General features: G+C 42.3%; 1 protein-coding gene across 3 annotated transcripts; it reads left to right on the top strand.

Moving 5' to 3' along the window:
* The first annotated feature begins 19,181 nt into the window (after positions 1–19,181).
* LOC109779287 (putative 4-hydroxy-4-methyl-2-oxoglutarate aldolase 2) lies at positions 19,182–21,654 on the top strand. 3 transcript variants are annotated; one of them, XM_020337884.4, is made up of 2 exons: positions 19,182–19,482; positions 20,915–21,654. In XM_020337884.4, the coding sequence occupies exon 2, from the start codon at positions 20,931–20,933 to the stop codon at positions 21,435–21,437; it is 507 nt and encodes a 168-aa protein (XP_020193473.1). In that variant the 5' UTR covers positions 19,182–19,482; positions 20,915–20,930; the 3' UTR covers positions 21,438–21,654. The 3 variants fall into 3 exon arrangements, with proteins under 3 accessions (XP_020193473.1, XP_073361689.1, XP_020193472.1); XM_073505588.1 differs by having other exon boundaries at positions 19,183–19,482; positions 20,891–21,654; XM_020337883.4 differs by having other exon boundaries at positions 19,188–19,482; positions 20,912–21,654.
* The last annotated feature ends 3,386 nt before the right edge of the window (positions 21,655–25,040 follow it).

Genomic DNA, 25,040 nt, shown 5'->3' with positions numbered 1-25,040 from the left:
TTACTCTTAACAAAATGTAGAATAAAGGCAATGCTTATGAAGAAGATTATGTGGTAAACTTCTTGAATTGCCCCCCCCCCATCAGCATGGGCAAGGGCTTTATAGAGCCTGCCTTCACCAATAATGTAAGTTTGTCCTTCTCAAGCCTTCAAACTTTGTTGTGTATATTTGGTTAGGCATGACTGCAACAGCTGTTTATTTTTGGTGTTTGCATTAAATTGCATGTTTAAAGTTTACTATGTAGTTCATAAACAAAATTTTTTCCTTATCAATTTAAGTTTTCAGTTGTACAACCAAGTTCCTTCTTCATACCATGTAAATTAAACTATACAGAGCAAGTGATCTTCTTTTGCACTGCATGTATGCTTCTGTTCTTGATCCGTAATCCAGTGGTGTGGTGAACCTACCCACTATAGCAATGTCATATTCTGCAATGTCTTAACTATGAACAATGTCATATCAGTCTACTATTATTTAAACCGTCTCTTTATTTTCCAATCTGAAATGGGATAAATTGACAACACACTAACAATTGATACTTATGAGTTCTTGATCTGTAATCGAGTGGGGTCGTGAAGCTGCCAACTCCTTCACAATGTCATTTCCTGCCATGTCTTAACCTGAACAATACCATATTGTGTTAATGCAATTTTAAACTGTGTCACTTTATTCGTCAGTAAGAAATGTGATGAATTGTCAGCACTGATACTTTTATGTGCAAAACATGTCATCTGTCTGCTTGTTTATCTTTCAGAGTGAGGAGGATATAAGTGTTAAACAAGCACAGTCTCATCAGCTTGCTCAGCTGCTTGTGCTGCAGCTCCCCAGCAGGGCTAACCTTTCTTGAACTCTATTGAAGTGCTGTCGGTTTTGTATATTATTTTGTCGGCGTGTTGAGTTGCACCGGTGGCGATCTTTGATACCCCGTGTATGTAATCTGTTATCTGCTTGTGCTTTATTATCATAGTGGCAAACTTTGATGCCCAGTGGATGTAATATGCCGTAATGTCTTTATTGTATAGTCTAGGTTTTTTCTTATTCACGATGCTGCAGTTATTTTACTGTATATATATCATGTCTTCGCAGTAAACCGGCCAAACCGTAAAATTACGGTACATAATCGGGCCGTCATGCAATCACGATGTATGATCCGCATCATGGGCCCCGTCATCTTGATCTGTTAGAAGGCCTAAATGTAAACTGGCCCACTAGTAGAGTTAGTCCTTTAATAGGCCGAGTAAACCGCCGGCCCTCTTTTCGCAAGAAAACTCAATGGGCTTTTAGGAGGCTGAGAAGTAGGTTGTGCGTGAAACATGCCGAACAGCTCACGGGCCGGCAGAAGCCCGAAATGGACCCCGGCCCATGATTGTGCCAATCAAATCACGGGCTTTTAATAGGCCAAAATTGTCTCGATCCTTGTTTGGCCCAATCAGATTATCAGCTGCAAGCAGGCCGGATGCAAACCGGGCCGTAGTTAGGCTCAACTATATGACGGACTTTTAACAGGCCGAAATTAATATAGGGCCGAAATGTTAAACGGGCCCTTAATAGGCCGAAACTAATATCAGGCCGAACTACTAAATGAGCCTTTATCAAGTGGGCCCAAAAGCATAGCGTCCAGTTGACGGGCCGAATCTGATATGGGCCATAATTTAGCCCAAAGCCTCTTAAAGGGCCAGACCTTATCTGGGCCGTAATTTGGCCCAGAGCATGGTAGGCCTTTAACAGGCTGGATCTCATATGGGCCATAGTTAGGCCCGGAACGTGGCAGGACATTACTGGACCACGTCAAATATGGGTCGGCATTTGGCCCAAAACATGGCAGCCAGTTAATGGGCCGGCCTACTAGGATCCTCAAAATCTTGTGGGCCTACAGCTGGGCCGGCCCATTAATGTCGGCGAAATCTCGTGGGCCTTTAGCTGGACCGGCCCATTATGGTCCACAAAAATCTTGTGGGCCTTCACCTGGGCCGGCCCATTATGGCCCGCAAAAATCTTTCGGGCCTTTACCTGGGCCGGCCCATTATGGCCCGCAAAAATCTTGTGGGCCTTTAGCTGGGCCGGCCCATTATGGTCCGCAAAATCTCGTGGGCCTTTAGCTGGGCCAGCCCATTATGGTTGGCAAAATCTTGCGGGCCTTTAGTTGGGCCGGCCCATTAAAACTTTATGGGCCACTTTTGGGCCGGTTCACGTGTCAACATATCATAGGCGCATCTCGTCCATTGGATGAGTGACACATGTGCCAACGCGGAGCTGACACGTGTTTCCGTCAGCCAATCAGAATTTTACACGTGGAAAATCCCCATTGGTCCAGGCTGTTAACGGGTTATCGGATCCAAAACCTGACCCGATAGCTTAACGGTGTTCCGTTACGGTGGATGCCACATGTCGGTCACCCTTGACAAAAGCACTTCTGTGACGCGCGATTAATCGTCATGGAAGTGGACACTTCCCTGATGATAATTTTGGTAATGTCATGGAACACTTCTACGACAGCACAGGTATGACTATCTTGATTCTGTCATAAAATTGTCATGAATGTATATGCATGACAGAAAACGTGACCTACTATGACAAACAAGTATCATCACGGAAGTGTATTTTTTTTGTAGTGACTCGAAAGGGAGAATACGGTGAGTCACTTGGTGACCCCCCGGAGCTTTGTCTTTGGCACCGCTCTAACGGAGATTAGCACTCTCACGAATGTGAACCTTGGGATAAATCCGTGTCCCCAAATCACTTGTGGTTATCTCATACCCACACCCTTTACTTTCCGCAATTCATACTTGCTCATATTGATATATCTTGTGCTTGTTGAATTGCTTAGTTGTTCCTACATTTCCATATCTTGTGATATAGTTTGTGCTTGCTAGTTTCCTTGAGTGCCTATCTTGTTTAGCATAGGTTGTTGGTGCACTTAGTTGAGCCTAGCATTTTTAGGATTTGTGCTTGAAAAGTATCCATCTATATCTATACTTATACAAATTACAGACTCTCAAGAAATTACCACATTAATTAGATTTTACAAGCCGTTAATCTCGTGGGACCGAATTATTACGGTGGAGATCTACCCATGTCTATACGTACTTCTGTATCTCTTATTACGGTGGAGATCTGCCAATGTCCTCACGTCTATCTCTTTGAACGAAAAAAAAGATCTCCATCTCTTTGAATGAAAAAAACAAAAAAAAACAATATATCTCTCCCCTCCACGGACTCTTCCTATCTAGAGACTCCCAACAAACCTCCATGTTGATCCACTTTGAAAAACAGAATTTGCACAACACGGGATAGCCTCTCCTCTTTGAAAAAAAACCTGTGACATATCGACCAAGAGGTTACCTCTAATTTCCACTTCCGAATAAACAGAAGCCTTGCAAATGCAGGTTCCTTCTCTTCGCTGCTCCATCTCCTCGAGCCTATTGTCGAGTGACCCAACGTGTGGCTCTTCCTCCACATCACCACATCGTCTCGCCGCTATCGTAATCTTCAAAGTTATATCCAGAATCTGGAGGCTGCAGTTTCTTAAGAAAAGGTCATGATCCAATCCGTCCTCAACGCAACCCCTTCTTTCACTGAATCCAAATTTCCACTAGATCTTTTCAACATCAAGTAGTGAGCACGCTGCAGTACAGATCATCCTTTTTAGGGCAATGAACTAATCAGATGTGAGAGTGCGGCGACTGAGTCTTGAGGCACTTCTGCAATTCTGCAGTGTCATCGTTTGCCAGGCTGCAATTGAGTGGAGGAAGTGCCTCGGATATAGCAGCTTACCATGTTTGAGTTCAGAGGAAAGTAATTCTTTTAATCCTGCTCTATTCTCCATCTGTTGAATTCATTGAAAAGCCCAGTAGATTGGTTTGATCTTTACTGTCTCATCAAGTACAATTTGGTTTAGTAGAGTAGAGATTGACGCTCTTGACCCGATTATGCACTCTAAAGAGTGCAAGATGGTCTACGTTGCCTTCATTGGCAGCACATAATTCAAACAATAGCTCTCCATTCACCATATCAAATCAAAAGGCGACCATACAATCAAATTTATTATATCTAGCAGGCATAATTGTAGATGTTTCTACATGACCGACACAATCAGTTGTATTTTCTATGCAGATATATGATTTTTCTTCTAAGTACACCCCAAATCACCAATTATTTTCATTGTGTGCATCTGATTATTTTTCCTTCCAGCATTTAGCCAAGGTATGATGTGACTACAATATTACTTCACGTACCAACTTCACATGTTGAAGATCATGACTAACACAGTAACCTATCAAATGTCCATGCTTTGTGTCTTTGTATAATTTGATTGTTAATCTTTTCCTGATCCAAACATTAATTAAACAGTACATGAGCTGAACTGTTTGTGTCTTTGTATAATTTGATTGTTAATCTTTTCCTGATCCAAACATTAATTAAACAGTACATGAGCTGAACTGAACTTCTAAGCTTTGTAATTTATCTAAACACAATAGTACAATAGTAGTTTTATCAGGTAAGGCTAAGGAAAAAAACAACTCGGTCATGATTGTTTTTCTACTTAATTGATATACGTTATTTGAATTTTTATTTTCCCCAGATTCTCTCCAGTATAAAACAAATGTGCCACCACAAAAGTTGATCATTGAGCTACCATTGGCGGTCTGTAGAGTTATCGCCTAAGTCTGTCGGAACTTACAGGTGAAATCATCAGCTGTGCCGCATCCAAGGTCCATATTCAAGACCCATAGAACGAGATGTAAGCAACAGTTTTCCGTCGTAAGATGGATGCACAGATAAGCAACTAAACATATGTTGATGCATAATATTTCATAGGTGTCGCCATAGTTGTTCAAGTCATACAATATCACTAGACGCTTTATTTCCATGGTCCTTTATTCCTTTCTCTCCTCCACCCCCTATCAAGAAGATGTCACGATGATATACAACGGCACACACAAGACATATACTACACTGGGCCACCAAGGACAAGCATATGACTTGGTGATGTTGGACGCAGGATGAACTACATGTTCGTGTTTAAAAAAATAATGGGTCTGTAGTGAGCTTTCTTTGTCTTTGTATCACATATATAAATATAAGTAGAAGCACTTGTATGATGAAACATCCTTTCCAAATGAGGTTTTATTTTTATTTTTTGGATCACATATGCATGTCTATGATGACTATTAATACAAGGCCAAGGTTCAACATTTATTCAGTAGGTTTTAAGTTCAATTATTATGTTGTACCAATTGCGGACTGCCCAAAATTTCAGGATGGAAATGACAGGGCCCTATGAAATCTCCCCGATTTAACCAGTAATTATATTATAATTCTAGAAGAAGAAATGTAGTGAATAATTTAATCAACTATTTTTTAACACAGTTGAAATACTACCTTTTACTATGCAGGTAGACAAGGAAAAAATTGACATCAAATATGCAGTACAATACTATCTAAAAATAAGTGTATAAATACAATTCTTAGATGTACATATTGATATTTGAATATGTGTTGCAATTGCATCTGATGCGATCTGCTTTTATTATAGGGGTTTTGCCTTGATGTTTGACGTAACCTACCCATAAGTTGTGGTGTTCTCTTACTTTGCAGTTTCTCAAGTTGTGATATCATTTCATTCTAATTTATTTGTTGCGTCATTACTTAATTGGCGATTATTTACTCACTTGACTAAGATACATTCTTTACCAACTTCTTTCCTCTCAATTATTTAAAAGAATATAGAGTTTCAAGAAAGATAATTTACTTTTTCTCTTACTATTTTTGTAGAAAACAACAAAACTTATGACTAAAGTACCAAAAAATAGGACAACATGATATTTTTAAATAATACTCCCTACATGTCACATATAAGTAATATTTTGCATATCCCTTTGGTGAAACTTACTACACTTTTAGAACGTATATTATTATAATTATTCTTGATAGCATATGTGTAATTTTGTCTAAAAAATTCTTCTAGAATGTTATATATTATTTTATTTAATACACATATAACAATGGAAATTAGTGCCCATGGACTAACAAATGATAACTGTTTGAATACTTTGCACAGACATAGAAAAAGTTACACGCCCAAAGGCCAAAATAAAAGAAAACTAATTACAAGGGGTTGAAACATACAGGCCCACCTGATGGTTTTGAAATGAGGAAAACAAATGTAATCTTAAGGTGACAATTCATGCATGAAATGGTTTCTTGGGTTCATTATTTTTATTCATTTATGAAAATAGAAACGATATAAAGATATGATGGCACTCTATCTCAAAACATATATTTGTTGGTGCCAATTTTGATTATGGTAAATCCAACGTACCCAGAACTTATTGGCAAAAATACATTCCTTTATTAATTGTTTCATATCCTTTAGATTCAAATGATATGTCACAGCAATACAACATATCATGTAGGTTCGAATGATATATCACAACAATATAGTTGTACACAACACATCCCCATCTTCTGTAATATGGTTCTAACATAATGTTATGTAATTATGCCGTGCGAATGCACGGGTTGACGACTAGTTTGTTTAATTCCAAAATAGGATAAAGCCAAATCCGTAAAAGTTATAAAACGCCTATTCACCCCCCCCCCCTAGTCGTCATCTTGATCCTTTCACTTGGTATCAGAGCTTTGGTCTCTCCTTGCTAGGCTTCACCGCCTAGAGAGTAAAGATGTCGACTAGTGGTTTAGTGCATGATGACACTTTTGTTTTAGTGGCACAAACTATCACTTGTGGAAAATTCGCATGCTTTGTCATTTCCTGACCATGGGTCCAAATTTTGCGCGAATTGTTCTTGTAGGGTCTTCTCCATGGAAGGATGGACTTTTTCCAACTATTGAGGAAAATGATGATATGCTTTGTGGGTATGGTGCTAAAAATGCCATAATCCGGTCTATATCCCTCGAAGTGTTTGAGTCAATCATGACTTGTGTGACGGCTCATGAGATGTGGACCAAACTTGAAGAAATATATAGTGGGTCCAATCTTGGTGAGGTTCATCATATTTTGGAGGAGTCAATTGAGGAGTTCTCCACATCTACAAATCATGAAGAACTCCATATTGCTTCTTCCTCCGTGTGTTTGGACATTTCTACTTCTTCCACCTCACCATCATATGGCATGTCCCAAGGTAATGACATGGTGAGTGGAAATATCATTTGTGATGATGTTGTGCTAAGCATTGATGATCTTTCATGTATACATGCTAGTGTTGTAGCTTCTATGGACTTGAGCATATCTAGCAAAAATGACATACATATCGTTTAGAGATTCCTTGAATACTTTTTGTTACGATATGCTTGATACTCCTTGTTGCCATGATCCCTATGCTTCTATTTCCTCTAGTTGTTCTTTGACTAACCATGTAGAGGAAAAAAGAGAAAGTAGTGCACACAACACTAATGGAGACATGGCTAGAAGAGCAAAGAAGGAAATCACCATGTTGGAGAGGAAATGCTATGTGTGTCAAGAGGATGGTCATGAATCTCCTACTCTTGTTTATGAAGAATCTTCCTCTCCAAAAGAATCATCAACAATCTCCAATGTTTATATGTGCCTCATGGCAAGAAGTAACACTGAGGTATCATCTACTCTGTGTAATGATATTGATGAGAGTGATGATGAATGTGAAAGGGATGTGAGTCAAGAAATATATAAAATTGGTAATTCTCTTTGTGGGGTAAATAAGGACACTTATGAGATGTTTAAAGATCTTAGTACTCGTTTTGAAAAGTGTTATGATTTACTTCACGAAGAGCAAGAACAAAATGAAAAATTTGATTGTAACCTTCTTGATGCACTAGAAACTCTTAGAGACTTAGAATCATCTAAAGAAGAGATTGAAGTTGCTCATGATCAACTTAAAGAGGATTTTGAGCACCTTGACCTTAGCCACAAGAATGCCAAAGGAGAGCTGATACGTCTCCAACGTATCTATAATTTTTGATTGTTCCATGCTGTTATATTATCATTCTTGGATGTTTTACAATCATTTAATAGTCATTTTATATCATTTTTGGTACTAACCTATTGACACAGTGCCCAGTGCCAGTTGTTGTTTTCTGCATGTTTTTTACATCGCAGGAAATCAATACCAAACGGAGTCCAAACGCAACAAAACTTTTTGTGGATTTTTTTGGACCAGAAAACATCCAGTGGGCCAAAGAAGTACCGAAGAGGGGGCCTGAGGTGAGCACAAGACACATGGGCGCGCCTGGAGGCCGAGGCGCGCCCTGGTGGGTTGTGCCCACCTCGGTGGCCTCCCGCACCGCCTCTTTGCTCTATAAATACCCCAATATTCTAGAAACCCTAGGGGAGTCGACGAAAATCATTTCTAGCCGCCGCAAGTTCTAGAAACACTAGATCCAATCTAGACACCATCACGGAGGGGTTCATCATGCCCATTGGTGCCTCTCCGATGATGCGTGAGTAGTTCTTTGTAGACCTACAGGTCTGTAGTTAGTAGCTAGATGGCTTCCTCTCTCTCTTTTGATTCTCAATACAATGGTCTCTTGGAGATCCATATGATGTAACTCTTTTTGCGGTGTGTTTGTTGAGATCCGATGAACTTTGAGTTTATGGTCAGATCTATCTTTTTATCCATGAAAGTTATTTGAGTCTTCTTTGAATCTCTTATATGCAAGATTTCTTATAGCCTCATATTTCTTCTCCGATATTTGGGTGTTGTTTTGCCAACTTGATATATTTATCTTGCAATGGGAAGAGGTGCTTTGTGATGGGTTCGATCTTACGGTGCTTGATCCCAGTGACAGAAGGGGAACCGATACGTATGTATCATTGCCATTAAGGATAACAAGATGGGGTCTATTTGTACAAAAATAGATCTTGTCTACATCATGCCATCGTTCTTATTGCATTACTCCGTTTTTTCATGAACTTAATACACTAGATGCATGCTGGATAGCGGTCGATGTGTGGAGTAATAGTAGTAGATGCAGGCAGGAGTCGGTCTACTAATCTTTGACATCATGCCTATATAATGATCATTGCCTGGATATCGTCATGATTATTTGAAGTTCTATCAATTGCCCAACAGTAATTCGTTTACCCACCGTTTGCTATTTTCCTTGAGAGAAGCCACTAGTGAATCTACGGCCCCCGGGTCACTTCTTTATTATATTTGCCTTTGTGATCTATTTTTATTTGCTTTTATTTTCAGATCTATTAAACCAAAAATACAAAAATACCTTGCTACACTTTATTTTATTTGGCGATCTATCTATCAATCTATTACAACTTTGTCCCATCTACTTGCCAATTTCTGGCGCCGTTGCCCGAAAGGGATTGACAACCCCTTTAACACGTCGGGTTGCGAGTATTTGTTATTTGTGTGCAGGTGTTGTTCACGTAGTGTTGCGTGGTTTTCCTACTGGTTTGATAACCTTGGTCTCATCACTGAGGGAAATACCTACCATTGCTGTGCTGCAACATCCCTTCCTCTTTGGGGAAATACCGACGTAGTTCTAGCAGACATCAAGAGCTCACCAAACTCTCTAAGTCTTATGAGGAACTTCAAGCTACTCATGTGGAGTCTCTAGTTTCTACCAGCTCATCTCATATTGTCAATGATGCTTGTGCTACTAACTCTACTTCTTGTGAAGCATCTATCTTGAAGGAGAATGTTGAGCTAAGGGCTCAACTTGCTTTTCTAACTAGCAATTATGGAAAATTAGAAGAAAGACATGAAAAGCTCTCAGGCTATCATGATGACCTTATAATCTCCCATGCAAGGCTTAAGTTAGCTCATGAGGCTATTTTGACTAAGGTAACATCATGTGAGCCTCATGCGGACATTGGCACTATTTCTACTCAAAATGCTTTGTTGACACGTGCTAGTCCTTGTGATTCATCTAGACATATTGTTGCAAAATCTTGTGATGAATTGCTCTCCTTGTCTTGTTGCTCTAACAATGAAGCTTCCTCTAGTACTTTTGTTGATACTAACCTTCTAGAGGAAAACAAAGAGCTCAAGTCCCAAGTCACGAATTTGAAGAAAGACATGGAAATGTGTCATGAAGGAAATACCTCTCTCAACACTAGTGTTCAAAAATCCCCTCATGACAAAGGCGGTCTTGGTTTCATCCCCAACAACAAGAAGTCCAAGAAAAACAAGAAGGGACAATATCAAGTCAAGAATTCGGCCAACATTACATGCTTCAAGTGCAAGAATGTTGAACACCATGTGAGATCTTGTCCATTGAAGAAGGCTTCAAATCTGAAGCAACAACGGAAGCAGCCTCAAGTTCAATCTCAAGGTCAACCTCATGTTGAAGACAGGCCACTACCAATGATGAACAAAGATAATGCTCCCCAAGTTGAGAAAATAAAGAAGAATAGAAGGGGGAGCACATATTGCTATAATTGTCGTGAGAAGGGACACATATCCTCATCATGTCCCAATGGTAACATCCCTAAGCCTCCTCTAGTCAATGATCATTATTCGCTTAGGAAGGATGTTGTTGGCAATTTGTTTGCCAAGTTTGTTGGTGCCCAAAGTGGTTTGAAAATGGAAAAGACCATTTGGGTTGCCAAGCCTATTGTGACTAACTTCTTAGGACCCAACTTGCTTGGGGACCATCAAGCTCCAACTTGATCAATAGGTGTGTGGAGGACATTGGAGATTTGGCTAGTTCATGAAGAAAAGGATATCCACCATTTATTTGTTCAGGCCAAGTCATGTGGATTATCTTCATATTATCTATCCAATGTTCCTCTTTCCGGTAACTTGTATTTATATGGCTTACTTTGAAAGTTACTCTCCCCTTGCTTGCTTAGGTTTTGTATCTAGCATGTGCATTTTGCATTGCACATCATATAGTGGTGTTTGTTATCTTGAGCCTTTAGTGTATCATATTTGAATATTTTTGGGGGCTTTTGTGAGATATTAGTGGGTCATCACATTATGGGGGAGTGTTATGTTTTGTGCACATCACAAACCCAAAATGTGAATATGAAAAATACCACCTAGTATTGATATTCAATATTATCTAGTCACTATGTGGTATGTCAAGCTCATTTGAAATTCAAATTATCAAAGTATCCATTAATTATCTCTTGTTTATTTGCCTTCATAGCGTGCTTGCCATGGTATCCAGGAAGTTATAACAGGAAAGTTCTGGATACCCCGTGCGCACGGGGTCTTCTGACGCCCGTGGGTACGAGGTACTGCGTAACTCCCTAGGGACTCCGTGCGCACGGGGTCTTTTGACCCCCATGTGCATGGGGTCCAATTGGTAGAAATGCACACCCGACCAAGTACACTATGGAACTCTTTTCTTATGCTTTCGATTATGACTTTGACTTGTGCATCTTTGGAATCTACCACTGAGTGTTAATTCCAAATACCATTGTTATTCTCTTACAGTTGGTATTTCTTCATGTGGTGCAACTTTATGATCATCTTCTTCTCGGCTCGTGCTTCAACTTTACTTATCTCACTACTTGCACTATCTATTATCTACTTTGGTGAGACAAGCCTTCGAGCATGTGTGTAGTGTATATCCTATGCTCTTGGTTTTTGCTTAGTTCATATGTTGTTCTTTGTGTGCGGTCTTGTGTGTGGACTCGTTACTTTGATATAATTTGGGCAACTTGAATGCTTTGTGATATTAGTGGTCCATTCATCGTGTATGTGTTCTTTTGTCCAAATTGTATCTCCTTGGATCTTGGTAGGCTTGTGCATGCATATTTATTTATATACTTCTTCTTGCCTTGCTTGCTCTACTTGATCCTTTATACAGGGTAAACTCCATAATATCCTTAATGGTTAAAGATGTGCATGAATGTAGAGTTCATATCCATATGCACATATTTAATGTGGAGTTTGCCCTATGTATTGTAGTTGGTTTAACTTCCTCGAACAATAAAGTTTGGGGACCAAATTGTAACTTAATGTGTTTTAGGTACTTTGGAGAAGCATTGGATGCTTGGCTTATTCATGAGGAAGGTGGAGACACCGTGGAAAATTTCTAGAGCCAAGCTTAGTTGATTCTTTGATTTGAGGGAGAAGATAATTAAAAACCTGGTTCGGTTGTAAGTGTTTCATTCTCATCATGAAAACCCGGTTAACTAAAATTTGGGTCAATTTTTTGGATATGCATCAAACTCCCACACTTACCGTATTCTCAATAAATCCACGAGATGTACTGAGGTAACAGTGAATGTGGAGGCTTCCATGCGGAGCAATTTGTTTCAAGTGTTGTAAGTGATGAGGCTCCTTCCCAAGCTACAAGTACAATGGGGATTGATCATATTCTTCCACAAGAAACACCCCATTCCCATGTAGAAGAAGAAGGAGTAAGAGCCCCTCTTGTGGATCCACCACAAGGGAAGTCATCACTCCCAACACAAGAGCAAAATGCTATGGGAGATCATGTACCTATCCAAGAACAAGATCAAGTCCCTCATGTTCACGTACTAGATAAAGGGCCCCTTGAACCGATGCTCTCTCGGTAACAAGTACTCACTTCATGCATTTATTTAAATTAGAGTCAACATTGTGTATGTTGCATCTTAGCATGATTAGTACTTGTTGAGTTTGTGTTTCTTGCAAAGTCTTAAACCTCCTTTTTGCATCTATGAGCCATTTGAGAAGGAGCATATCATGGGGATCAACCATGCTCATGGTTCACTTATCCCAAATATGTCAATTAAGAAATGTATTGCATACAATTCCTCCAAGTGCTCTTATGTGCAATATTGATAAACTTGCAAAAACACTCAATTTGGTTGTGGTATTTTCTCTCATGCATAGTAATTCATTTTTATGCAAATGAGATCAGTTTTCGCCATATGCCATGTGCCATATGACAAAGCTCTTATGCTAAAGATCAAGTTTGTATAATAATGGATTCATTCAAGGATATCATGTTCTTATCTTTTGTATCTTTTTTGTGTGTGCAAGTTTCTTTGTGGATGCTCATCTTGATGATTATTTTCCACATAAGAAACTTATACACGTGAGAAAGTGCATATCTTTCTTTGATATATGTTCGTTTACTACCGGTCCATGGGATTCTCTCCTTTTGATTCTTTGATGGATCCAGTAAGAGGATGAGTAGTGAGTGCTTGTATGTAATTCTTATATCTTTGCACTTATGAGTTTTTGGATATATTTTGGACCCATTCTTAGCATGATTATCCTATTGGATACTTCCCATATATCTTGTCAAAAATATGTTCTTTGGATCTTTTGAATGTGTGATTCTCTTGTTTTATCTTCTTGTTGCATTCTATGGATCCCCAATATAGTTTGAGCTCCTCCATGTATTCATAAATGGGTATGTGCATTTGATTCCACTCACATATGAGAAATGCACAAATTAAGGAGGACCTCAAACTATATTGGACCTCCAGACTTTTCTTCCATTTTGGCATTTGTTGCCAATGGGGGAGTAGTTTAGAGGGTTTAGGAGAAGTGGGCTGGTTCTTGTTATTCATGCATATCTACAATTGTTGTGTTTGCTTCTTGCATGGATGTGCATATAGAGAAAACTCCACCAAGTTCTTTCACGTGCATATATTGTGGGGGGAGTTTGCTCTATATAGTGTGGTTCTACTAGCATCAAATTCTTGTGTAGTATTTTGATGCTAGTACATCTGGTTTTGATAACATCAACTGTCTTTGTGATATTTGAGGCTATCAAAACCACCTCAAGTATAAAATTTATTCCCGGATAGATTGCATACTTGTTTTAAATTCATATATAAACCCTCTTGTTGAGATTGTAATCAATTACCAAAATGGGGGAGATTGAAAGGGCATGTAGCCCCTAAGTGTGGTTTTGGTAATTAATGACAATCTCTATGGACTAATGTTTTCACTGAGATATATTTGAAGGTATTCTACATATATGGTGCATCATGGATATTAGATGGAATCAAGGATGAACTCCATATATATGAAGATATATTTGCTCTAAGCTTTGGAATTAAATGACAATTCCTATGGAGCATCAAGTGCATTGAATCTTATATGAAGATATGTTCCATAGTGATGCATGAAGCATGTTGGATTTATGTGGGAAGAGTGCCATTAAAACATCTAGAGAAGTCCTCATGGTATCCTTCTCTGGATACCCCGTGTGCACGGGCCTCCTGACCCCCGTGCGCAAGGGGTCGAGTGTCAACTCTCAGGAGGCCTAGGTTTTTGGCTCTCGAGGTCCCATATCCAGTGAGGTTTCACGTTGGTCTTTTGGGATTTATGTTGAAGCCATCAAGATTGATGTTAATGTCTAACATAATATGTTCAAGGTGGAGTTCGTCAGAGGATCTCAAAGATTGACATGTGTGGGCTTATAAGAATCAAGAGCATGAGAGAATAATCAAATAGAAGAATTCAAGTTATGGTTTCAAGACAAAATATCATGGTGAGCTCGTGTGTTGGGTTTTCCGTTGATCAACTCTTGAAGCAAGCACGTAGAGTGAATAATTCATTATACCTCTCAAGAGATTATGATGGAGTTTTTAGAAGAGAAAATGAGGACTAATATGATATTCCTAGTGAAACTTGATATTGTCATGAAAGAGCCTTTTGGTGATATAGTCTTGAAGCAATGAAGGGAAATGAAGAGTTCATTATGGCTTTCAAGAAACCAATATAAAGCATGAAGTAAAGATGTCGGTTGACCAAGATGAAGCTTGAAGATTATCTAGATGGTCAACTCACAAAGTGCAATCTTTGTACCACGTGGGATCAAGTGATCTAGTGGTATGTTAAGTAATTGTGAATTGTGCTTTGTTACCTAACCGGTACTATGTGTTTGTTATTTCTATGTGGGTTAGGTGTTTCTCACGGGCGTGCATCAAAAGGAAAGATTTCAAGTAGCCTATGTGTGGATGACATCAAGTGGTGATGGTCATCGGGTTCGAGGAGTCCAAGTGCAAGATGAGGAGCCGGAGGTTATATTCTTTCAAGCTTGCGGTCTACATCATGATAATGTTCATGTGAAGATGGGCTTAAGTTAAGGCTTCCATCATTGCAATATGAGGAAGCATTTCGAGTATCTTCACCAAGTGTTTGTGGACAAGAAAAGGATTCCAACTTGAGGCAAACATTAAAGTCATCATCAAGCTCAAGTGGAATGTGCAAGGCAAAGGTATAACTTAGCTAGGTTTTACTAGTTTTGCCGGTCTCATGGTGCTTGGAGGGAGACTGGATTATAGGTTTGATAGCCGTACTATCAAGAGGGACTTTTGGGCAAGTTGCTTGATCACGTCGCATGTAGAGAGATCAAACCTTTTCATGATTTGCATCATCATTTCTTATTGATCTTGGGTGGTTCTCTATGTGAGGACCTTGGGCTTTTCCATAGCTTTAAAACGAGCCCAAGATCATCGAATTCGGAGTTCGTATGCCAAAGTTATGCATGTTTCAGTTTCCTGCTCTGGGCTGTTCCTGGGTACCTCGTGGGCACGGGGTTTTGAGGCCGTGGGCATGGGGACCCCGTGCACGTAGGCTTGTATCATGGACATGGGACCCCGTGGGCACGGGGTGCCTAGGAAGTGTCGGTTGGAGCCCCAACAGCTAGATTTGGAAGTTGGCTATAAAAGAGCCCTTCCTCCCCACCGGTTTGGGGGTTGTTCATTCACATTTTAAACATCACTTTGGGCCTCTTACCGCCTCTCCCAAACCTTATCTCCATCTATGTGAAGGGGGATTTGTGGATGGATCTTGGAGTCATTTGTTGATTTCCTCCATTGCATCCCTTCTCTTCAATCTCCTACTTTCTTGAGTTGCATCTTGTGAGATTGAGAGAGTGAGTTGAGCATTCGTTGCTTGACCTTGCATTGCATTTGTTGGTTTGGTTTGAGCTCCCCGCATCGATTTGTTTGAGTGAGAGCCCCTGAGTTTATTACTCTTTGAGACTTCCGCCTCCTAGACGGTTTGGTGATATATTGAGGAGTTTGTGAATAGGCCTATGTGGCCAAAGTTCCTCCGGAAGCTTCCTTTTGTGGTGTGCCCGGGGGAAGGGTGTGAAGTGGCCTAGGTGGTCAAGTTCCTCCGGAAGCTTCCGCGGTTGTGGTGTGCTCCGGAGAAGATTGTAAAGGTGTGGTGGTCGCCTTCAAGACCAACCCCGAGTGAATCGAGGCTCACCGTTGGGGGTGACTCGATGAATATGGTGAGTCACTTGGTGACGCCTCGGAGCTTTGTCTTCGGCACCGCTCTAACGGAGATGAGCACTCTCACGAGTGTGAACTTCCGGATAAATCCGCGTCCTCGACTCACTTGTGGTTATCTCATACCCACACCCTTTACTTTCCGCAATTCATACTTGCTCTTATTGGTATATCTTGTGCTAGTTGAATTGCTTGGTTGTTCCTAGATTTCCATATCTTGTGATATAGTTTGTGCTTGCTAGTTTCCTTAAGTTCCTATCTTGTTTAGCATAGGCTGTTGGTGCACTTAGTTGAGCCTAGCATATTAAGGATTTGTGCTTGAAAAGTATCCGTTAGTTTAATTCTGCATTAGGATAAAGCCAAATTCGTAAAAGTTTTAAAACGCTTATTCACCCCCCCCCCTCTAGTCGTCATCTTGATCCTTTCATCTTTGTCTCTCATTCGGTTGAATTATGTCTATTCACCGTCGGTGATTGTTCTATCTAGTTTATTCCACTGCTGTGTTTGGGTTTGGTTCAAAGTTTCGGAAGAAAGTTTGAATCTCCCATTCACCTGCCCTCTGGTTGATATACTCTCAGTCCTAGTTCCTGGCTTTCCAGAATCACCATAAGAAAGTGAAAATATTAGGAATATAAGCATTCGAATGATGGAAATTAGAGAGAGCAAAAATAATGTCAGGCATCATAGAGAATTGTGTAACCAATGAATCAGATCGAATATGCCAAGGACTTGGAAAGCAAGTTGTTCGAGCAAAGGAACAGAGAAGAAAAGGTGGATCCCATCCCCCTCCAAGTTGTAACTAGTACATGTAGTGCTAATGTGGACCGAGTACTTACCATCCCTTGCGCCAGTAGGGAGGGCACATCAAAGAAGCCTCCGATCAAATGTTTGAACGCAAGGCTCCATGTGCTTTTGCTTCTAAACCTGCTGCAATAAATTGGTGATGTTTGGAGGTACCTGTCTTGGCTGGTTATTTTGCACCGCATGGATCTGCTACAAACAACAGAGCATATAAGTGCTTTTTGAGTTGCATTTTCATGAAGGAGTGAGGTCCCAACAAAGAATGTCCCTGCAATTATCAATGATAACAGGAGTAACAATAATACCAGTAACAATAGGCTCTTGAAAAAGGGTAGAGATGAGATGCCCATTCCACGCCTTTTGTTCAAGAAGACCGGTGATTGAATCGTTGCATGAAAAACAAAAACAAAAAATTCTACAGATTAACCGAAGATCTAATCTACCAGATGCTAGCAATGAGAGGGAGTGTCAACATAACCTGATAGACCGAAAGCGGAAACATTGGAGAGGGTGGATAGGAAACAAAATGTATGTTTTTTGTAGTAAATACAACGTTTTCATTTAGAAAGAAGAAGAAAATGTATTTTATTCTCTCCTAGCGAGACAAGCCTGGCGCCTGTTAACTAATCCCAATAGCTTGTGTGCGCAGGTTCTAAAGGCGCGGTACTACCCAGAGGGACGCCTCGATGACACGGTCTTCTCGGGGAATGCATCCTCGACTTGGCAAGAGATTCAGCATGGCCTTGAGCTCTTGAAGAAGGGCATCATATGGCGCATCGGGGATGGGCGAAACATCTGCATATGGAGTGACCGGTGGCTACCCAGGGAGCCGTCGCGTCAACCCGTGTCCCCGCAGGGCACGTGCCGCATCAGGAGGGTGGCGGATCTCTTGGACGGCGACGGGTCCTGGCGCATGGACCTTCTTCATCGCTACTTCCTCCCGGCGGATATCGACGTCATCACCAACATTCGTACTTCGCCTCGCATCCCGTACGACATCATTGCATGGGCACCAGAGAGGAACGGTATCTTCACCGTTCGGTCCGCCTACCGCCTAGCCATGGACGAGCGCGAGCGTCCATTGGCATCCGCCACGAGCAGGGCACCGGATGGTCGTCACGCCATCTGGAAGATCATATGGGGGTGCCCTGCTCCCCCGAAGGTACGCGTCTTCGCCTGGAGAATCGTCACCAACTCACTTGCTACTTGGGCCAATAAATTCTCACGGCATCTCGAGCTTACTGACATATGCCCCTCTGTGCTATGGAACATGATGACAGATTCCATGCGTTTTGCAGGTGCCCCTTGGCAAGGGAGCTCTGGCGCGTCATGGCTTTGGACTGGAACATCCCCAAGGTGGAGTCCATCCACGATACAGGCCCGGAGTGGGTCTTCTCACTGTTGGACCCCTTGGACGACACGGCAAGACTGGTGGTGCTCATGACCATGTGGCGAATATGGCATGTCCGCAACGAGATCACTCACGCCAAGCCGCCACCCCCTGCCGAAGCTTCTAGGCGTTTTTTGCGCGGGTACATCAACTCACTTTTGTGCATACAGCAACATCCTACGGGTGATCTAGTGAAGGGAAAGATGGTGGTCATTACATCAGCCCAATGCGCCCAGGTGCGCAGGGAGACCAAAGCAGTTGCGAGCTTGGCCCCCCTATGCCGGGCTAGGCAAAGTTGAACACAGACGGGAGTTATATCGCGGCAACGAGCGCGGCGGGTGGTGGCATGATCCTGCGAGATGATAGAGGTGACATCATCTATAGCGCATGCAGGGAGCTCCGCACATGCGATAATGCCCTTGAGGCGGAGCTAGCGGCGTGCAGAGAAGGCCTAGAGTTGGCCTTGTATCGGACGAACCTACCGACCGTGGTCGAGATGGATAGCACAGAGGCGGCGGCCATGCTTACAGGACGTCCAGCGGGATAGATCGGTTCATCATGCACTAGTAGAGGAGATTCGCAGCATGGCTAGTCTCGCTACTAGGGAGATCTCTTTTATTCACTATAGCCGCTCTCAGAACATTGTTAGTCATGAGCTGGCCGCCTATGGCCGTAACACCCCGCGTACAGCAGTATGGCTTGCTGCCGGTATGGACTTTGTTGTAAACTTGGTTGCGGCTGAAAAGCCCCCGTGAGCTTAATGGAGATTTCTTTTCACCCTGCAAAAAAAAATGTTGCCCAAAAAAAAAAGCCACACCGCTTATCATTCAATTTGCTCAACAAAAGAAAAGAAAAAAAAAACACGATAATGATAGAGCAGAGCTGAGCTCACCTCGCCTCCTCTTGTTTGCTCTGCTCCGCTCGAACCCACCGCAGACCGGAGCCACGCTCGTCGGCCGGGCACCACCTCCGCCACCGCCGCCCCAATCCCTCCCTCCAAGCGTCCATCACCAACCAGTCTCCCGCCGTCGCGCTGCCGCGGTCGAGGGGCTAGTCTGCCTTTCCTGCCGCCGGCGAACGGAGCGGACGAGGGAGGCGCCGCCTTCGCTCGAGCCGTACGCCGACGCCGGTGGCCACTCCGGTAAGCGCGCGACTACATGGTCCTTGGCTACTCTTGTCGATCTCATCTGCATTATATGCAGGTGTTCCCATGACTCACACTTTGTCTGAGAACATCAAACAATTGTAGCACAGCATAGCATCGACTTACTCACTCTGAATCTTAAGACGAAGCCAAGGCAAGCTTGCTTCGAGTAATTTATATGCACTGGGATCATTTGTCTGCCTCCATATAGGGCTTAGCTGTGCCAATCTGCAAAAAATGTCTCCTTGCTGAAGGGTGAAGGCAACTGTCAGAAGAAATTAACTGTGATCCTATTCCTATCTGATAGGCCCTCTGCTTTATAGACACCAAAATTCCACAGCTGGGTACTCCAGCAGATGCATGTAGCATCATCACAGACCGACACCTATACAGCAGATGGGTATTCCTATCTGATGGCACACACTGATGAGCAACTGAACCTCCCTGGAGTTTGTTTTTCGCTGTCAGACATTGCCCCCATACAGCTTTGCCGGTAAGGGTGGCATGGCCACCGTGATAACAGAGCAATCTGATGGCTTTCTTCAGTCTAGGATGACTCACGGATACGGAACTTCTGAAAATTGAAGATCATCGACGTGTTATAAGCTGAGCTTAGTCCGCCCGCCCCTGGTCCGTTCGAGTTGTTTTATAGTATGAACTTGACTAATTTTTTGCTGATTTGATTTGATCATGCCCGGTGGTCGGGGAAATCGCAACTAATTGGTAAGGTCACATTTTTCTGGTTCTCTCTTCTTTAATTTTAATCGCAAATAGGAAGTGTGAGTGCTAAAGGCCGGCTTCGTGCTTACCTTTCTTCTGTCAAAACATGAACCACTCATAAAATGAGGCTATCTGGGTGATTCTTGTGTTTCATGAAAATTTGACTTGTTCATAAGAAAATGGTCCTTTAGATGTTCCAGTCACACGAAATTTCATCAAGTCTGTTTCCTAAATGGAGTCCCAGCATTTCACCCTCTTGAGATCTTTGCAACTGTTAAGCTACATATAACTGAACACTATGTCTTCCTTATTGCAGCATTATAAGCTCAAGTGCATTATTTGCATACATATTTTTTTTTTTAGAAAAGGAGGATGACCCCCGGCCTTGCATCTGGAAGATATGCATACATATCTTTGGAGAACCTGTTGCTATGCAGATTGAACGAGCAGCTTTACTCCTGCTGACAGTGCTTGTTTTTCTTTTCTTGAAAGGGTCAGTCTAGGACACATCTAGATGTGACATAGTTATGTCACATCTAAGCTGATGTTCACTTTGTTTGTGGTCTATTTTTTTTGTCCTAGTTTTTTTTAATTTCTTGTTGCTGCATTATATATTTGTGCGAGCTTAGATGTGACATCTTTAAAAAACATCTAGATGTGAATTAGACAAACTGTTCTTGAAAAGGCGCTGACAAAGCTCGTGCAGCAGCCCTGCTGAACCCAAAATGGCGGCCTTGCCACTGGCCACCGCGGAGGCCTGCGACGCGAACTCGCACATGATCACCAGCGGCGAGCTCCGCGCGCTGCAGCCCGTCTTCCGGGTCTACGGTGGGCGGCGGCTCTTCGCGGGCCCTGTGGTGACGGTCAAGGTGTTCGAGGACAACGTCCTGGTCCGTGCCATCCTGGAGGAGAAGGGCCAGGGCAGGGTCCTGGTGGTGGACGGCGGCGGGAGCCTCCGCCGCGCCCTCCTTGGGGGCAACATCGCCATGCTGGCGCAGAACAACGGGTGGGCCGGCATCGTGATCAACGGCTGCGTCCGGGACGTCGACGAGATCAACGAGTGCGACATCGGCGTGCGGGCTCTCGGCTCGCACCCGATGAAGTCGGACAAGAGGGGGGTGGGCGAGAAGCACGCCCCGGTCACCGTCGCCGGCGCCAGGATCTGTGATGGTGAGTGGCTCTACGCCGACGCCGACGGCATCCTCGTATCGAAGAGCGAGCTCAGCGTGTAGTGCAGGGCTCCCCAGTTGCCTGTGATGTTCCCCTCTGTGTATGTATTTTCTGGCGTGTAAAATGATGTATGAATGCATGAACTGGGCAGTTGCTCCTTCAGAACAGAAGCTCTGATATCTGAACTTGAGATGTCATGAGCTCTCAACTGAACATGTAAATGATAATGGCAGGCTTGTCTTGCTTGATCAAAAGGAATGAACAATGGGGATAATAATACTTAGGCCCTGTTCGGTAATGGTCCGCTCCGGAAATCTACGGAGCGGGTAAATGGCAACTCCACCATTTTAACCGACAGCTCCGCGAACTCCGCAACCGGAGCTGCGGAGCTGCGGAGCAGAGCAATGCCGAACAGCCCCTTATTGGATGCCTTCATTGCACTGCCAAGTTTCTGTATTATGTCGTGCTGAATGAAGCTTAATTATTCAGACTGATAATGATAAGATTGTATGCACATGTGTTCTATTCTATGGTGGAGCAAAGTGAAGCAGATCAAGCAATATGGTTATGCTAATCTTGATGCAAATCCTAGATAGAAAAACCTAATGCCCATCTTTTGGTAGTAGTAGATGTTTGCACTGCACTGTCAAAATGTGTTCTGTCAGCAGTCCGGTAGTGAAGCAGAACAGAGCAATACTCTGCTACTCCACCAACCAAACCCCTTCACTCCCCCCACACCCACGCCGCCCCGTCCCAAAGCGAATCCGGCGGCGGCGCTGGCCACCGCTCCACGGCTCGTTCCAAGCTCGAGCGTATCCTAGGGGAAACCGCCGGCGGGCGTCAGAAAAAGATGCTTTTTTAGGGCATCTCCAATGGTTGTAAGATTGTTGTTGGTAGACTTTGCCACATAGAGATATAATACTCTTTCCTTACAACTTCAAGTGAGTGTTACTGTCTTGTGCATATTCGGTTTCCCTTATTAGTCGAGGTTATAGTAATGTAATTGATGAGTTATGTATGCGTGCGCAGCATTCATTATATTCTCCTAGAGATTAAGCTTGAGCAGGAACTAGTAACCGTCTTAGACTCGAGACAAAAAGATCTCCAGGAGTATGCAGACATGACTGAAATGCTCGAGAAGTAAGTTAAATCGATCATTATCGCACCATATCGGCAACTTTGTTCATTTCCTGATATCAAGTAATTGTTTTCTTTTTCTAGCAGGGTTTGGAAAAAATTCATCGCAAAAGCTCCGGGACTGCCGGGGAAGCTGTGATTTACACACCCGAAAGTAAGTACTAATAGCTAGTTCCGCGCATCTCCTAGTGATTCAAGCGCTAGTTTTATCAATGCCATTTAGCATGCTTGCTTATCAGTTTGATTGAGCTCTATTTCTTGTAAAGTGGTTGTGGCAGGAACCCGGGAATAATTACTATGGATACTACGTTTGCGAGTCCATCCGCCACACGACCTGTGAGCGGGGCTACTCTAAAAAACAATATGAAGTGCGTAAGCAATAATTTCACAATTTTATTTTATTACCATCATTTTTTTTGTTGAGCCCCTTCTTCAAATTAGATGTTTCAGATGCGGGATGAACTCCTAGCACAAGATCACATGTGAGCAATTCAAGAGGAACTGGCGGGATTTTTTCTTGACCACGTGATCAATAAAGACGGAGAATACCATGTGGAAGTTGAGTTCAGATATTAGGGGATTATATTGTAAGAGATCTTATATTGTATATATGTAGCCAGTAGCGTCGGATAGATATACGAAAACTTGTTGTTCGACCAATCTCTCGGAGAAGGAGAGGTCGATATCACTTCTCTCTGTATGCATATGTTCATGACGATCTTCTGTACTTAATGGTTTCCTTCATTTGCTTACTAGCTAGCGTGTCGAGTCCTCTCTATACGTATAGTACGTAGCGTCGACCAAGCACGGAGATGAGAGAGGACACTTCTCTCTATTAATTAGCTAGCTAAAACAATATATGAAACACCTAAATTAACCCTACAAAACCCCCCAAACCCCCACCCCCTTTCAAAAAAAAAACCCCCAGCCCCTGTACTGCTGACGCGTGGATGCCTTTTAGTCACGGTTGGTGCTACTAACCGGGACAAAAGCCCCCCCCTGCCTGGGTACGCCGCAGCGGCCACGTGGAGCCCCATCTGTCCCGGTTGGTGTAAGAACCGGGACTAAAGGGGGGGCCCTTTAGTACCGACCCTTTAGTCTCGGTTCCATAACCGGGACTAAAGGCTCTTATGAACCGGGACAAATGGCCTTTTTTTTACTAGTGATATTGAAATCTCTGAAAAGGCTTATATTTAGAAATGGAGGGAGTAGTTGGTAAGTAGAGAATCAGCAAATCGTGTATGGCCAAAAACAATGTGCCTCAAGTACAGTGGGAAAACCTAAATATTTTAACAAGTTGCTGGCTAAAGTCAAATTACATGTTCTGATGTCACATGCATGGGTTACATTATTGGGTTACGCCATGCATAGCCATTGTGGTGCTCTTCACATCATTTGGGTAGAACAAAAGAGGCTTGCAAAAGGTATATTTTTCCATGCAGGTGTACTGCACTTTTTTATGCTTCTTTTCAGCCTGATGGTGATTCTCCTTATTTATTTCATTTAGGGCCATTACATGGTTCCTGAATTATCATTTGCTGAACTTTATTTCGTAAGTTGTTACTCCCTCTGTTCCAAACTGCACATAAATTATTCCTTTGTAAGTTTGACCAAGTTTAACTATTGAGAGAAGTATCAACATTAATAATGCCAAAAAAATCAATAATTAAGTTTCATGATGTACCTAATGATATTTCTTTGGTATTATAGACATTTATATTTTGTTCTCAATAAACTTGGTCAAACTTTTACAAAGATTGATTTTTGAATTAAAAAAATCTATATTTTGGATGGTGGGAGTATTCAAAAGCTAATGCTCTTATTGGCAACAAGATTGTGACCTAAGAAACTCTCAACATATGTTTTTTCATGAAAAATATTTCATGATTATGTAAGAAAGTTTAACTTGTGCTGACATATTCGTAAGAATAATTTCAAAGCTGTAAACATCAAGATTGAGTCTTTATGTAAAACAGCAAATATTGTAGAGTGGAGGGAGTTGTTTCTAGCGAATATCGGTTTGATTTACTTTACGCAGAACCAAATAGTAAGAAATTAGGCTCAGACACTAAGATCAGTACGTATGCAACACACAACTTATCTTTTTTTTGGGGGATTGGATGATTTGCCCCACTTTATAAGGGGTTTGATGATTTGCCCTTTGATTGTCTCAATGACAGTGGCCCCGGGCCCCGCCCGGTAGCCTCTCAGGGGGGTGGGGGGGGGGGGGCAAATGATCAAATGAAGAAGTAAAGTGGGGCAAAAGATCCAATTTCTCCTTTTTCATTTCCTATTGTTTTCTGAGAAGACTCTGTGGTAGTCTTTTTTTCACGGAATTGCGCAAAGAAGCATGTTAGAAGTGAACATGCATCACACATTCACGCTGTCAAACAGTTGACCCAGCCTGTCCTGTCCATTATTGCCAATTCAGTCGCTTGTTTCTTATTTCAGGAGAAGACTTGAGTATGCCATCTCATTTTCTAGGACTTCGCGTTGGTTCCTTTTCTTTACGAAGTGCACATCTTGTC

This window comes from Aegilops tauschii, chromosome 7 (genome assembly GCF_002575655.3).
Source record: "Aegilops tauschii subsp. strangulata cultivar AL8/78 chromosome 7, Aet v6.0, whole genome shotgun sequence".
Taxonomy (NCBI): domain Eukaryota; kingdom Viridiplantae; phylum Streptophyta; class Magnoliopsida; order Poales; family Poaceae; genus Aegilops; species Aegilops tauschii.
This window is presented reverse-complemented; position numbering and strand designations above follow the sequence as displayed.

Coding starts and splice junctions, on each gene's coding strand:
- LOC109779287 (XM_020337884.4), top strand. CDS start 20,931: ATGGCGGCCTTGCCACTGGCCACCGCGGAGGCCTGCGACGCGAACTCG.